Source organism: Podarcis erhardii, assembly GCF_964252035.2.
Source record: "Podarcis erhardii genome assembly, chromosome: 12".
Classification (NCBI taxonomy): domain Eukaryota; kingdom Metazoa; phylum Chordata; class Lepidosauria; order Squamata; family Lacertidae; genus Podarcis; species Podarcis erhardii.
The window spans coordinates 11,680,665-11,693,727 of record NC_138513.1 but is presented as its reverse complement, the minus strand read 5'-3'; the positions used below and the strand labels follow the sequence as shown (position 1 = coordinate 11,693,727).

At 40.8% G+C, this 13,063-nt stretch overlaps 1 protein-coding gene across 1 annotated transcript in view; it reads left to right on the top strand.

The window, feature by feature from the left end:
• PTPRN2 (protein tyrosine phosphatase receptor type N2) overlaps positions 1-12,342 on the top strand; it is a gene marked incomplete at its 5' end in the record, with an annotated part of 436,031 nt that extends 423,689 nt beyond the window's left edge. Inside the window, 2 exons of the mRNA XM_081881778.1 lie at positions 6,494-6,567; positions 10,459-12,342. Of these exons, the coding sequence (XP_081737904.1) occupies positions 6,494-6,567; positions 10,459-10,530 (146 nt within the window). The 3' untranslated portion in view covers positions 10,531-12,342. The remainder of the gene's footprint in view (positions 1-6,493; positions 6,568-10,458) is intronic.
• Between the last annotated feature and the right edge of the window lie 721 nt (positions 12,343-13,063).

Sequence of the window (13,063 nt, the reverse complement as noted above, 5' to 3'; positions counted from 1 at the left end):
TTCCATCACAGTGTCCTGTTGTGCCAGAAATGCTGGCTACATGACCCAGGAAGCTGTCTGTGGACAAATGCCAGCTCCCTCGGTCTGAAAGCGGAGATGCGCACCACATCCCATAGTCGATTTTGGACTGGACTTAACCACCGAGGGGTCCTTTACCTTTACTTTTACTTTACCAAGGAGATTAGTAACTATATAACCTTTAGGAGACATCTGAAGGCAGCCCTGAATAGGGAAACTTTTTAAGGTTTTATGTTTTATTATGTTTTGTGTATGTTGGAAGCCGTCCAGAATGGCTGGGGCAACCCAGTCAGATGGGCAGGGTACAAATAATTTGTTGTTGTTGACGTCGTATGATTTCAGATGTGGAATATGTAAAGATGCAGTTTAGACAGGAGAAGGTTTTGCAGAACTGCTGATCAGCTCATAGTGGTGCTTCCAAAGCCCTATGTGACGTGACTCACCCAGATGAAAAATCGCAGATTCTAGTAGAGAAATTTGTAGGCACACACAGACTTCCAAACATTATTATAGACAACTTAAGCAAAATAGAACCATTTGAGAAAGGAGCTGGATCATGCACTGCAAGGAGTTGATACTTCCTTGAGCAGTTATCCAAGCCTTTCTTTTCATTGGAAGTAAGCAAAAAATTTACTGATCATTTATTTATTTATTTATTTATTTCAGTTAAACATTGAGGGTTCCCCCCCCCCCCCGCCCTGTGGTATTTAGAATGGAAGAGTTAACAGCAGAAACTATAAAAACTGCCTCATTTATTCAGGGTTGGGACCTTTGAATTGATCACACACAGTCAATATCTTTAGAAGGAGAAAAAAGACTTCCAGAGCTTTAGAAGATTCTGAAAAGAATGAGCTGATATCAATAAGTTTGAAATAGTAATCAATTTGGAAATAAGAAATCTCATGGACTGAAGTCTCAGAAGAGACAAGTTTGTAGAGGATGCAGGCAACATTTCTGCATGCAAAACATAGTTGTATTTATGAGGTAAATAACAGACACGGCCAGTAGAAATTGTGTGTTGTCTGTTAAAGATAAAAAGGTAAAGGTACCCCTGCCCGTACGGGCCAGTTGTGTCCGACTCTAGGGTTGTGCGCCCATCTCACTTAAGAGGCCGGGGGCCAGTGCTGTCCGAAGACACTTCCGGGTCACGTGGCCAGCGTGACAAAGCTGCATCTGGCGAGCCAGCGCAGCACACGGAAACGCCGTATCTACTTGCACCCGGGGGTGCTTTCGAACTGCTAGCGCTGGGACCGAGCAACGGGAGCGCACCCCGCCGTGGGGATTCGAACCGCCGACCTGACGATCGGCAAGTCCTAGACGCTGAGGTTTTACCCACAGCGCCACCCGCGTCCCGCCTGTTAAAGATACAGCCATACAAAAGATTGGAGAAGGAAGCAAGCATTTTCATCAAAATATCTGTCTTAATCCATAGTTAAGTTTCAAAAGAGCATAGAACTGAGCTCAGAATGGCATGTTTTATGATGGACTCTTTAAATTAATGCTTCGGAATTTTGTTTTATAATTTCCTGGGCATTCTGTGTATTTTGTTTTGTTTGTTGTGTGGTTAGCATATCCTAAATGGGATTCTTCCTGCTAGCTTTCATGGTAGCTGCAAAGAAGAAAATGGAGCAGTGAAAAATTTCTGTATAGCGTTATGTATGTTAATTAAGTTTGACATTTGTTGCAGCTCAGAATTGGCCTGAGTTAGTGATCTTCTTGCTTAATCCAGACCTTTTAAGGGCTCTCAAGTTTTGTGGCATATGAATGTACTTGCTTGTCTCGCAGCAGGAGTTGGGTGGGCTGCTTCAGAGAATACTGATAATGAAGATCTACATGAAAGGGCTAGCCAAGTAATACTATATTTATCAAGAAACAAATGCTTTTAGTCAACACAAATGTGGAAAAATAAATTCTATGCATATTTAAGTTCCACATGGAATGTAGCATTTTCAAAGCACCCTAAAGCTGTTAGAACAGGATTTGGTTGTAACTTAATTCACCCCCAAAGGAAGTGCTCTGTGAATGTTAGAGGTGCCCGAAAACCAGCCAGTTGCCCAACTTAGCACAGCTTTTATGTGTTGCGAAACCTGAGTAAAATAAAGGTCATTCCGCAGGATCTTCACCAACTTGAAACCTGACATAATACCTGCTATTACAGCCATTAAGGAGCACCAAATGGCAGCAGGATCCAATTAACAGCCTATTCTCCAACATACAAAAGTATTTTAATAGAAATATTTGCACCAAAATACTCCAAAGTCTTCAAGCAGAAAACTCCATTACATAAATGGGAACAAATTATGTAAACTTGAAATATATGTGTAATGTTTTAATATATTTCTCTGCTTCAAAAGGGGACTAGGGAGTAGAGAAACAGGGCTCAAAATAAGATGAACATATGAGAGTTCAGGAGCTGTACCTGCTGACCATATTGACATTTTACTAGTTTCTGAGGCCTGCATGCCATAGTTCACACTCCTTTTCACTACAGAAGTAGCCAAAGCTCCTAAAGTAGTTTTTCTCCACAGATCACAGTAGTTGGCAAGAATGTGTTTGCTAAGAGTCTCATGAACCTGCTCAGGAGAGCTTTAAACTAGATCCTGAGGGAGAGAGATAACATTACTGACAGCAGAAGAACATATGGTACTAGGGATAATAGCTTCACTGGTGCACAGAAAAGTGAGGTGGTGCTCCAGAAACCTGCCAAAGGGCAAGAAACTACAAGAAGTAAGCGGCTGGAGGGAATGACTCATGATTTCAGTTATCTCTATACTAATGCACAAAGTATGGGAAACAAGCAAGACAAATTGGAACGTTAATATAGGATGGCAAATATACCTAGCAGGCATTACTGAAATCTGGTGAGATGAGACTCATGACTAGAATGTAAGAACTGAGGAGTATAACCTGCTCAAAAGAAATAGACCAAACAGTAAGGGAGGGAAAGTAGGATTATACGTAAAGGGTGTGTACACTTGTGAATAAATCCATGACCTGTAGCACGGAAGGAAGATTGAGAGTTTATGCGTAAAAATTGTAGGAGACAAACAACAAAGCCCCTTCCAACTCTACAATTCTATGATTCCAATGTACAGTCATACCTTGGTTGTTGAACGGAATCCGTTCTGGAAGTCCATTCGACTTCCAAAAATGTTCGACAACCCAAGGCACAGCTTCCAATTGGCTGCAGGAGCTTCCTGCCCACAATCGGAAGCCACGTCAGACATTTGCTTCTAGAGAACGTTCACAAACCGGAACACTCACTTCCAGTTGAGTACTTCCACCATCTCTCAACCTCTTCTACGTTACCATAAGCTCCTGGAAGGAAGGGTATGATACAAATGTGTGAACATGGAAGGTATTAGCGTTCCCTCAGTATTGCTTCTTCCTCTGCAAATGGGTATATTATAAACACACCCAGACCATGAGGGTTAAACCAAAATGCTTCTATAAATAAAATTTCCCATTTCCCCCCCAATTATTCAAAAAACATTTTTAAAAACCCTCAAATTATTCAGCTAAAACTTGTGGTGTTGACAGCAGAGCTTGTTTGGTTGTTCCCACCTAGGATTATTACTCTGCAGCTGTCTGAAATGCAGATTAAGTCAGTGCCTCAGGGTGACATGGGAAGATCGGTCTCTTAGCTGGGAATTAATTGAAATCCAAGTCTTCTGAGTCCAGCACCACATCTGCTAGGTGTACTCTCTGCTGCTACATTTGACAATTTCTTTGAAAAAGAAACAGGTAGTTTTAATACAACCTGAGCACTAGGTAATTCACTGGGCCTTTTGTACTGCCATTCATTTCAACGTGAACTTTATATGTAAACAAAGTAGGAATAAAAAGTTTAAATGGTAGCCTTTACAGCAGTGGTATTATGGTAAGTCATTTAGGTTCGCCCCACGTTGCTGCAGCACCATTTGAAGGCTCAGCAACATATGGGAGGGTCTGATCATGCACATAATTATCACCCAGCAAGCATCAGGAGTTACAACTGGGTGGAAAGAACCATTGCAAATGGTCTTGGCCCATGTGGTACTGGGCCTTTAAATGTTACAGCTCCCACCCCAATAATGTCAAAGGTCCTAGCATTTTTCTTCCTACATTGTCTTCCCATCCTAATAATATCTTCTGCATATCATATCTATGACTGAATTTTTGTGAAACTTTATAACCCATAGTTTTATCTGCCCATCTAGGGTTATGTTAATTGGTTTTTAATTTAATTTTGCATTTCACTCTTCCTCCAAGAAGCTCAGGAAGATGTGATCATCCTACTTTATCCTTGCAACAGCTGAGGCTAAAGTAGAGTGAATATCCACTATACCACACTAAAGGAGTAACTAACTCCTGTTGAATGTTCCACATTACTAAAAGTGAGCGTCACTCAGAATTTTGTAGGCTTTGTCCTGAAAGCACCATGTGGTTACATAGCATACAATTCTGGTGACCCTCCTACAAGCCAGAATTCTTAATCCTCCTGAGATTCGGTAATCCCTATGCCAGCTGCTTAATGCCAGACTTCTACCACACAAGGGGAAAGAGGGCTTAAATCTACATTTATGAATGTAGTTTCTTTCCTTGACCGCCAAGCAAAATAGGATCCAGTCCACTTTGGTAGCTTCATTCTGTTGTTCTTAGTGCAGAAATTTTGTTTAAAGTTCCAGTAACGCTTAAGACAACTCACGGAATCTTCTCCCTTCGCGTGCTATATGGTGTTTAAAAAAAAAAAACCACAGCAAGAAGTTACCACTTTGCATTGCAAACTTACACTTAAACTGGTTGTGTAAATCCGCCACAAATATTTATTTACTTTTGTGTGTGTGGTGTTTTGTATAGTTCACAATGTGAGTTGTGAGAGTTTCTTAGGTAGGATCTTATGAGTCTTCAGTTTAGTCTGTGTGTTTCACACCCCCAGGCCACATGGAAAGGCACAACAAGAGAAACTGAGGCAATGCTAGGCAAATCAATAGCCTTACCAAAGCAGAGATCACTACTGAAAAATAATGGTTTAATGTAAGCATAAATGGATCCTCATTGTGGTTTTAAAAAGAAGACCCTAATTTCAGATATGATCTTGAATCCTGGAATGAGGACAACTGGGAGAATAGTTCTCAAGTCATTAAACATGTTTTTTTAAAAAAAACTTTTACTGTTCTTTTTGGAGTGTGTGTATATATATATATATATATATATATATATATATATATATATATATATATATATATATATGCAGGTTTTGGTGTCCTCGGGTGTCTTCCCGTGTAAAAGTTGGGGTGTCTAGGCGACGTTTCGACGAGGTCTCACTCGTCATCTTCAGGCTGGTGCTTTCGGCTTCTTGTTACTGGAACAGAGCAGTAACAGAGCAGTAACAGAGCAGTAACTCTGTTCCAGTAACAAGAAGCCGAAAGCACCAGCCTGAAGATGACGAGTGAGACCTCGTCGAAACGTCGCCTAGACACCCCAACTTTTACACGGGAAGACACCCGAGGACACCAAAACCTGCATTCCTGTACCCGTGAAAATCTACGAAAGCATATATATATATATATATATATATATTCTCCTTAACTCATCAGTATTCTGCAAACCACATTTGGGGCAGCTTTACCTTATAGTGCCTATATGAAAACAAAAGGAAGCACAAGAAAGTTAAACTGGCTGCTCATGTTCTTAAAAAAATGTACAAGCAAGAATACTTGTACAATGCCCACCTTGCAATTATTTTAAGTCACAAAAGATCAAGACACAAACCTCCACTCAAAAATATTAATCTAATGGATTTTAGTATTTTAGTCCAACAGCAGAAAATGAAAAAATACAGACCCTTCCTGTGTGTGTGTGGTTTTTTAAATTACATTTTAAAGGTACCATGCGGGGGAGGGGGGTACCCTACAGCTGTCTGCCTATCTGGCAGCCTTGATCTACTCTTGAGGAGCTTCTGTGCCCGCAAATTCTACCCACTTTTGCCAAGAGAGTGAATGTGGAACACAAATCTTGTTATACACAGAGTGGCTCAGGACTCAAATCACAGACAGACAAGAGCAACCTAGGAACAGATTTTTTTTTGGGGGGGGGGAGGTTAAAGCACAGATTCAAAATGAATCCTGAGGCCAGTTCACACCCCTAATATATAAATTTACAATGAGTTTGAAACACTGAGTTAATTGTCAATAAATGCATTTTGCTGCCTCTCAGCATCAATACAGACATCTTTTAACGATTCTTTATCATTTTTTTTCTCAAAAAAATAACTAATGCTAATCAAAGCCATCCTTGGCTTTATTCTTCCTGCGTTTCTGAATGCCAATTCTTGAGCAGCATGCCAAGTCTGCTGAGAGATGACTGTATAATTTTCAATTGGGCTCGTAGCCCAAAGGGAATCCAGTAGCAGGAGATTGACAGATGGAGCATATATTATCATCACTTTGAACTCAGTCCAATTGGTGATTTATTTTATTTTTATTTCCGGCAGGTGCTAAAGAGATTGATATTGCTGCTACTCTGGAGCACTTGAGAGACCAGAGACCTGGCATGGTCCAGACAAAGGTACTGTCAATAAATCCACTTGGGTTAAAGACCTTAATACTTTGCTTTAGTTCTCCCAAAAGAAAAGGAGGATAGGGCACAATTTAACACAAAGTGCATTCTTTTGTGTTTGCTTTTTCTTCTGAAAATTCTTACTTTTGATCTGGATTGAAATGTTAAATATAGCAATCTTTAAATGACTAAAGAAAATGTGTGTTTAGAAGAAAACACTTTCCCAATCTTCAAGGATAGGTTACTTCCTAAAAAAATAATGCAAGTTCACTGAAAATATAGTGACCATTATCTGAATGGTAGGGTTCATCAAGCATACTTAGCAAGAAGGCTGGAGTTCAAGAAGAGTTTGGATTTGATATCCCGCTTTATCACTACCCTAAGGAGTCTCAAAGCGGCTAACAATCTCCTTTCCCTTCCTCCCCCACAACAAACACTCTGTGTGGTGAGTGGGGCTGAGGGACTTCAGAGAAGTGTGACTGGCCCAAGGTCACCCAGCAGCTGCATGCGGAGGAGCGGAGACGCGAACCCGGTTCACCAGATTACTAGTATACCACTCTTAACCACTACACCACACTGGCTCTTGAGACAAGATTCTCAAATTAGGACAAAATAGGTTAAACATTAAGTTGATGGACCCACAGGCTTGTATATCTTGACTCTTTTTTTTGTTACAATTTTTTCTTTTGTATTTGGTTGTATGTTTGTTATGTGCATAACCTTAATAAAAATGTATTTGGGAAAAAAAAAACATTAAGTTGATGGAATATGTCAAAGAAATACGTTTGAAAAAAGTTAGAAGTCTTAAGTAGAAGTACTACTAGGCCACAGGAGTAATATAGTACCAGGTATGTATTGGCTTGGATCTAAAACTTCCTTCTTCTCATGCCGTGACACTTCTGCGTATACAAGTGTGGGTCTGTTGTTTTCACCAATTCCTTATTCCTGCTAGGGCCATAGCCCATGCTGTTCCAAAGGTTCCCCTAATCCTCAAGAGTAGGTTTTTGGAAGTTGGGTAAGGGACTAGAGTGGGAAGTGGAAGGCAGCAGAGCTCCGTTATTTGAGTAGGAAGTATGTTAATGAGAGTCAGGATCCAAGCCATTATCACTTCCAAAAGTGATTTTGATAGGAAAACCCACCACTAGGGAGACAGAACAGGTTGAAATAAAAATAATAAAGTTATGTAATAATAGATTATTTACGCAAATTGAATAAGTAAATGTAAAGTTGTGCCACGATGGGAGATGTACGTTCCAGCAATCCTCTTTGAAGGTTGTGTTAGTTGTGCAAGTAGAAGACCACTTGCACAACTCAAATGTCTTGCCCACTTCTCTGCAGCCCTATAGCCTTCATAAAGCTTCTCCAGAGGGTGGTTGGGGACTGTAAGCTCTGTTGTATAGGACTGTAGCAGACTGGAGGGATTGTGTGAAATTGCAAGACTCCTCCACCCAGTTTCAGGTGACTCTCCCCCACCTTCTGCAGCAGACTTATAACAACACAGCCCATCCTGTTCAGAGTGGGGACCCAACTCTCTGGAATGGCTTTTCCAAGGGTGCAGAGGAGAAAGTTTGATTGTGCAGGTTGTTTTCTACTCTGGCAGCCACTGGATCCAACCCAACAATTTTTAAAAATGTCTAAGAGCACAATTAGAGTATGATCTAGAATTCTGATTTATTCTATTCATTTACGTTTTGCATGTAGTCACAGATCGGCTCTGGGCTAAAGCTTTTTTAAAAAAAAATATTTGAAAGGACTTCAATAGTATCAGGCTAAAGTTATTGATGATCTGGTATTTAAAAAATGGATTCAAGGTTTTGCTCACCTTCCTTTTAACTATTCATCCCCTTGTTAAAATTGCCCAAATTACTTTGTTGTGCCAAGGACACTGCAAACTCTAAATATTTGGCTATGAGCCAGTAATGGGCAGTCTCCAGAGAATTTTGTGCATGTGATAGATTTAAACAAACCATGTTCTCTCCCAGCTGAATACAAATAAGGGATGAGCCTCTTACAGTAATTTAAAACAGTGGATTAAAAATCAGGATAGAAATGCCAATTAGAGTGTATCTCTAGGCAAAATAAACAGCAGTGACATTGGGTTTACAAGCAGACACTGCACCATGTTTTCATAGCTCACTGATTGGTGGAAATGATCCCTTTCAATATGTTTGTAGTTGTTTTAATCATGACTGTTTTCCCTATATTTGGGGTCCAGAGGTTACAGGGGAGACACTTTGCAATCCACATAAAATGAACACATATTTTCTCCTTAAATTTATATCCCACCTTTCTTCCGTTACGAAACCCGAGGTGGTGCATTTATGGTTTCCAAGTAGTCTCTCAATTATGGTTGTAATTTTTTTAGTGATTTATGTTATGTACATCTGGATCCTGGTGATAACGATAGACATACACATCTGCTTACATGTAGAATCTTGGAAGTGAGCTGCTAGCATGCAATTCCCAGAGTTTGAGTAGTAAAACCTCTGAAAATCTTGTGGCAAAGTTGCACAATAATTGGCCTAAAAGAGGGCTGGGAATGCTGCACCCCCTCCAGATGATGGGGAACTCCCCATCAGCTCTGACCACTGACCATGCCGGGTATGGTTGGTGGAAGTTGCAGTCCAGAAATATCTGGAGAACCACAGGTTTCTCAGCCCTGTTCTATACAGTGGTGCCTCGCAAGACGAAAAGAATCCGTTCCGCGAGTCTCTTCGTCTTGCGGTTTTTTCGTCTTGCGAAGCAACCCTATTAGCGGATTAGCGCTATTAGCGGCAAAGCGGCTATTAGCGGATTAGCGGCTTAGAAAAAGGGGGGGGGGCGAAAAAAATCGCAAGACTCGCAAGACGTTTTCGTCTTGCGAAGCAAGCCCATAGGGAAATTTGTCTTGCGAAGCGCCTCGAAAAACGGAAAACCCTTTCGTCTAGCGGGTTTTTCGTCTTGCGAGGCATTCGTCTTGCGGGGCACCACTGTAATCACCCGGTGTTGAAACTAGGAGAGTCTGGGCAGATCTACACTACACATTTAAAGCTCATCCAGTGCACGTAGCTTCCCCCCCAAAGAATCCTGGGAACTGTGGTTTCCTTCTCACAGAGCTATAATTCCCAACAAACTACAGTTCCTAGGAATCTTTGGGGGAAAGTCATGTGTTTAAAATGTGCATTGGGTGTGCTTTGTATCTCAGGTGGAGGGAAAGTCCTTGTGGTGTGGTGGTTAGAGTGTCAGTCTACAACCTGGGAGACCAGGGTTCAAATCCCCACTCGGCAGGGAAGCTCACAGAGTAGTCTTGGGGCCAGCCCACTGCCTCTCAGCCTAACCTACCCCACATGGCAGTTGTGGGGATTAAATGGGGAGGGGGAGAACCATCTACACCACCTTGATTTCCTTCAATAAAAAGGTGGGATAAAAATGCAATAATAAAATAATAAATAATTGGGAGCCCCATATGGGCTGCTCTCATTCTCTCAAAGAAAGAGAGGATCGTATATATGTATCTATAAGCAATACACAACGTGTCTCGTTGATTATGTTAGGTCTGAGGCCTGTTTCCTATGTTACGCTCCCTGTTTCCTATGCTTTGCTGTCCAATTTTCCCATACAAACTGGCAGGATTTCCAGGTTGATCACTGCTCACAGGCCATTCATCTAGGCTAATAGCTAGCATTACTAATGGTGCTGATGAGTTATTTGTAGTTAAGGTCACTCTGAGCTGCAGTGATTAAGCCACACGGTGGGCACACATTGAGTCTATAATCTTAATCTCAGGACATTTTCTTCTTTGCCTCTTTTTTTTTGTTGTTGTTCTGTTCTGTACAGTTAGTCCCTAGATATTTTGCAAAATGTTTCACCAGGATTCCTGGAAATGCTCCAGAACATTAATCCCAACTGTTCTATCTACAGGAACAGTTTGAGTTTGCGTTGACGGCAGTTGCGGAAGAAGTGAACGCAATCCTCAAAGCTCTTCCGCAGTGAGCGACTCGTCATCCCCGGAAGGCTCCCAAGGCGCTCATCTCCCTCTTCCATTATCCTCGGTCCCTGTGAATGTCATTGGAAACCGTGGCCTGACCTTAACTTGTGTGTCTGCTAGTGTAACCACATATTGATAGGGATCTTTACAAACTTCTATTGCCGGTTAAAAGTCCAGCAGTTAATGTATATCCTTGTTCTCGTTATGGTATTCAGAAATAATACACACTGAGACCTTGGCTTAAGAGACAAGAACAATCCCTCTAGCTCCTCTTAACATCCACAATGTTCTGAATCTCACACGTTGAAAGCACATGTACACCTTGTTAATAGAAAATACACCGTGTTGTGGATGCGCAGTGCATTCAGTGTATCTTTGGCAACATAGTGCTCTCTTGTGTATCTGTAAACTTCTCCAGGACTGAATAAAAGAGGCAGGGGGCCTAATTATTACTTTTTTGAAAAAGAAAAAAAAAACCAAGCATAGGGGGTTGTTCTTACAAAGGCCAAGCAAGACCAGAGAACAATGCCACGTGTTAGTAAACACAGCTCCAACTTCTTGCATAAAGAGGCTGCGCCACTTCACGCTGCGCCTTGGCAAAAGGAACACTTTTCTTAACGGTTGTTTACTTTCCATCTTCTGTGCAATGAATAGAGGCAAATCTGAGCTCTTAAGTCCAGAGACCTGCACAGTTAGCACAACCAGGGATAAAAAGTCGGTCACGTTAGCAGGAGCCCAAGTTTCCAAAGAGCACAGCAAACTTTTTTATTGTGAATCACTGCCCTAATAGAGGGAAAGAAAGGCAAAGTAATTGAACTTCACAAGAGGGTTTGAAAGCCCCTGTGTTGGCAAACTGCTGAATGTTGGTTTTCTTTCTTTCTTTTTTTAGAATTAGAAGAGAAATTGCATCTACCGTTGTGTTTATATCTCGAGATTAATTTACCTTTTTAAAAAATCCAAAGTGCATGCTTTTTTAAAGACCGGTAAAGAGATTTTTTTAGGAGCTTTCGGTCATATCTGATTGAATTGCTAGCATATAGTTATTCAAAATTACAGCAGGTTGCTTTTTCCACTTGATTCCAAATTTGCAGAATAATTTAAAACCAATAGTTGTTGCCTTTAGTTCTTAATCCACTTACAAGTAGCCTTATTTTACATTATGTTACTTGCACATAAGTGCTTTTAGGATTGCTATCTTCTACTATAAAACTGTCCAATAATTCCCTTTTAAACATAAGAGGGAGCGATCCAGCCTCCCCTACTGCACATGCAAAGCTGCATACAAGGAGGCTTCCATGCCCCTGGCATTTGCTGATTTCAATTTGCTGATTGAAACGTGCTTTTGCAGGAAACATATTCATTTGCTTGAGCTTTGAATTAAAGAAGATTACTTGAATTACTGTGTAGTATGCTAGCTATTAATTATTTGTTTCCATGCTTCCGGCACTTAACTGTGGCTCTCAATCTGAGGTGTGTGTCTGTAAATTTCTGTACAGTTATGTTTTGTTTTAAATGTATAATTTGGCTAGAACAGTTAGATCACAGCATCCTGTGAATGAAATCACATGTTTCAATTCTTGAGCACAATCCACCAAGCACAGCTGAAGCACACTCTTGTCGGTTTCAATGGGACTGCCATGGCCCATCCACCGGCCACTACTGCTACGCATCCTTTCTTCATCACACTTGCAAGCCCCACTGAAATATACAGAAGATGTGCATTAGCAGCGCTTAGAGGATTAGATCCTTTATCTCCATTGTTTAATGTAAGCATCTATGCGGCCTCTTAGTAATTAAAGAATTGTTTTTAAAAGCTCCAGATGTGTTAGTTTTCGTGTGTACATTTCTGCACACAGTTCCTGGCACATGGAAAATGTTTGGTTTGCACAATTCATTAGCGTATTACTCCTTTAGAGCAGTTAAAGCGGACTCCTCTATCCTCTTTGTCTACACCTGCTGTATATTTAGCCACATCTTTTATTCTATGGCAAAAGCACTTTAGATCTTCTGTAATAATAATTAAAATAGAAAGTTTTAGGGTGTGGTTAAGGAAAGGGCCTTTTCATTGGTTATTTTTTCTTAACACGTTTCCTTTATTACTTTAGGAGTTTAGGGAAGGGGAAAAAATCAGTTGAACAGCATCTGCTAGCATTTTGAATTCGATTTACTGGAGGTAAACGGTTTGCTATGGATTTCTGCACACTCATGCATCTATGCATCAACTTTGAGATCAAAGCATAGATTCCGAAAAGGGAAGCTCAGCATACAGCTCTTTGTTATGAAATCCTGTAATCTTGGGGATGGTATGTTACAGTGGCTCCTCGGTTTTGGAACGTCTCTGTTGACGAACATTTCAGTTTTCAAACTCTGTAAACCTGGAAGTAAATGCTTCGGCTTTCAAACACACCTTGGAAGTCAAACATGCCATATGGCTTCCGTATTGAGTTTTCTGTTTTCGAACTTTTCAGAACTCGGAACGGTCTTCCGGAATGGATTACATTCGAAAACCGAGGTACCACTGTACTAGCCTGCAAAGAA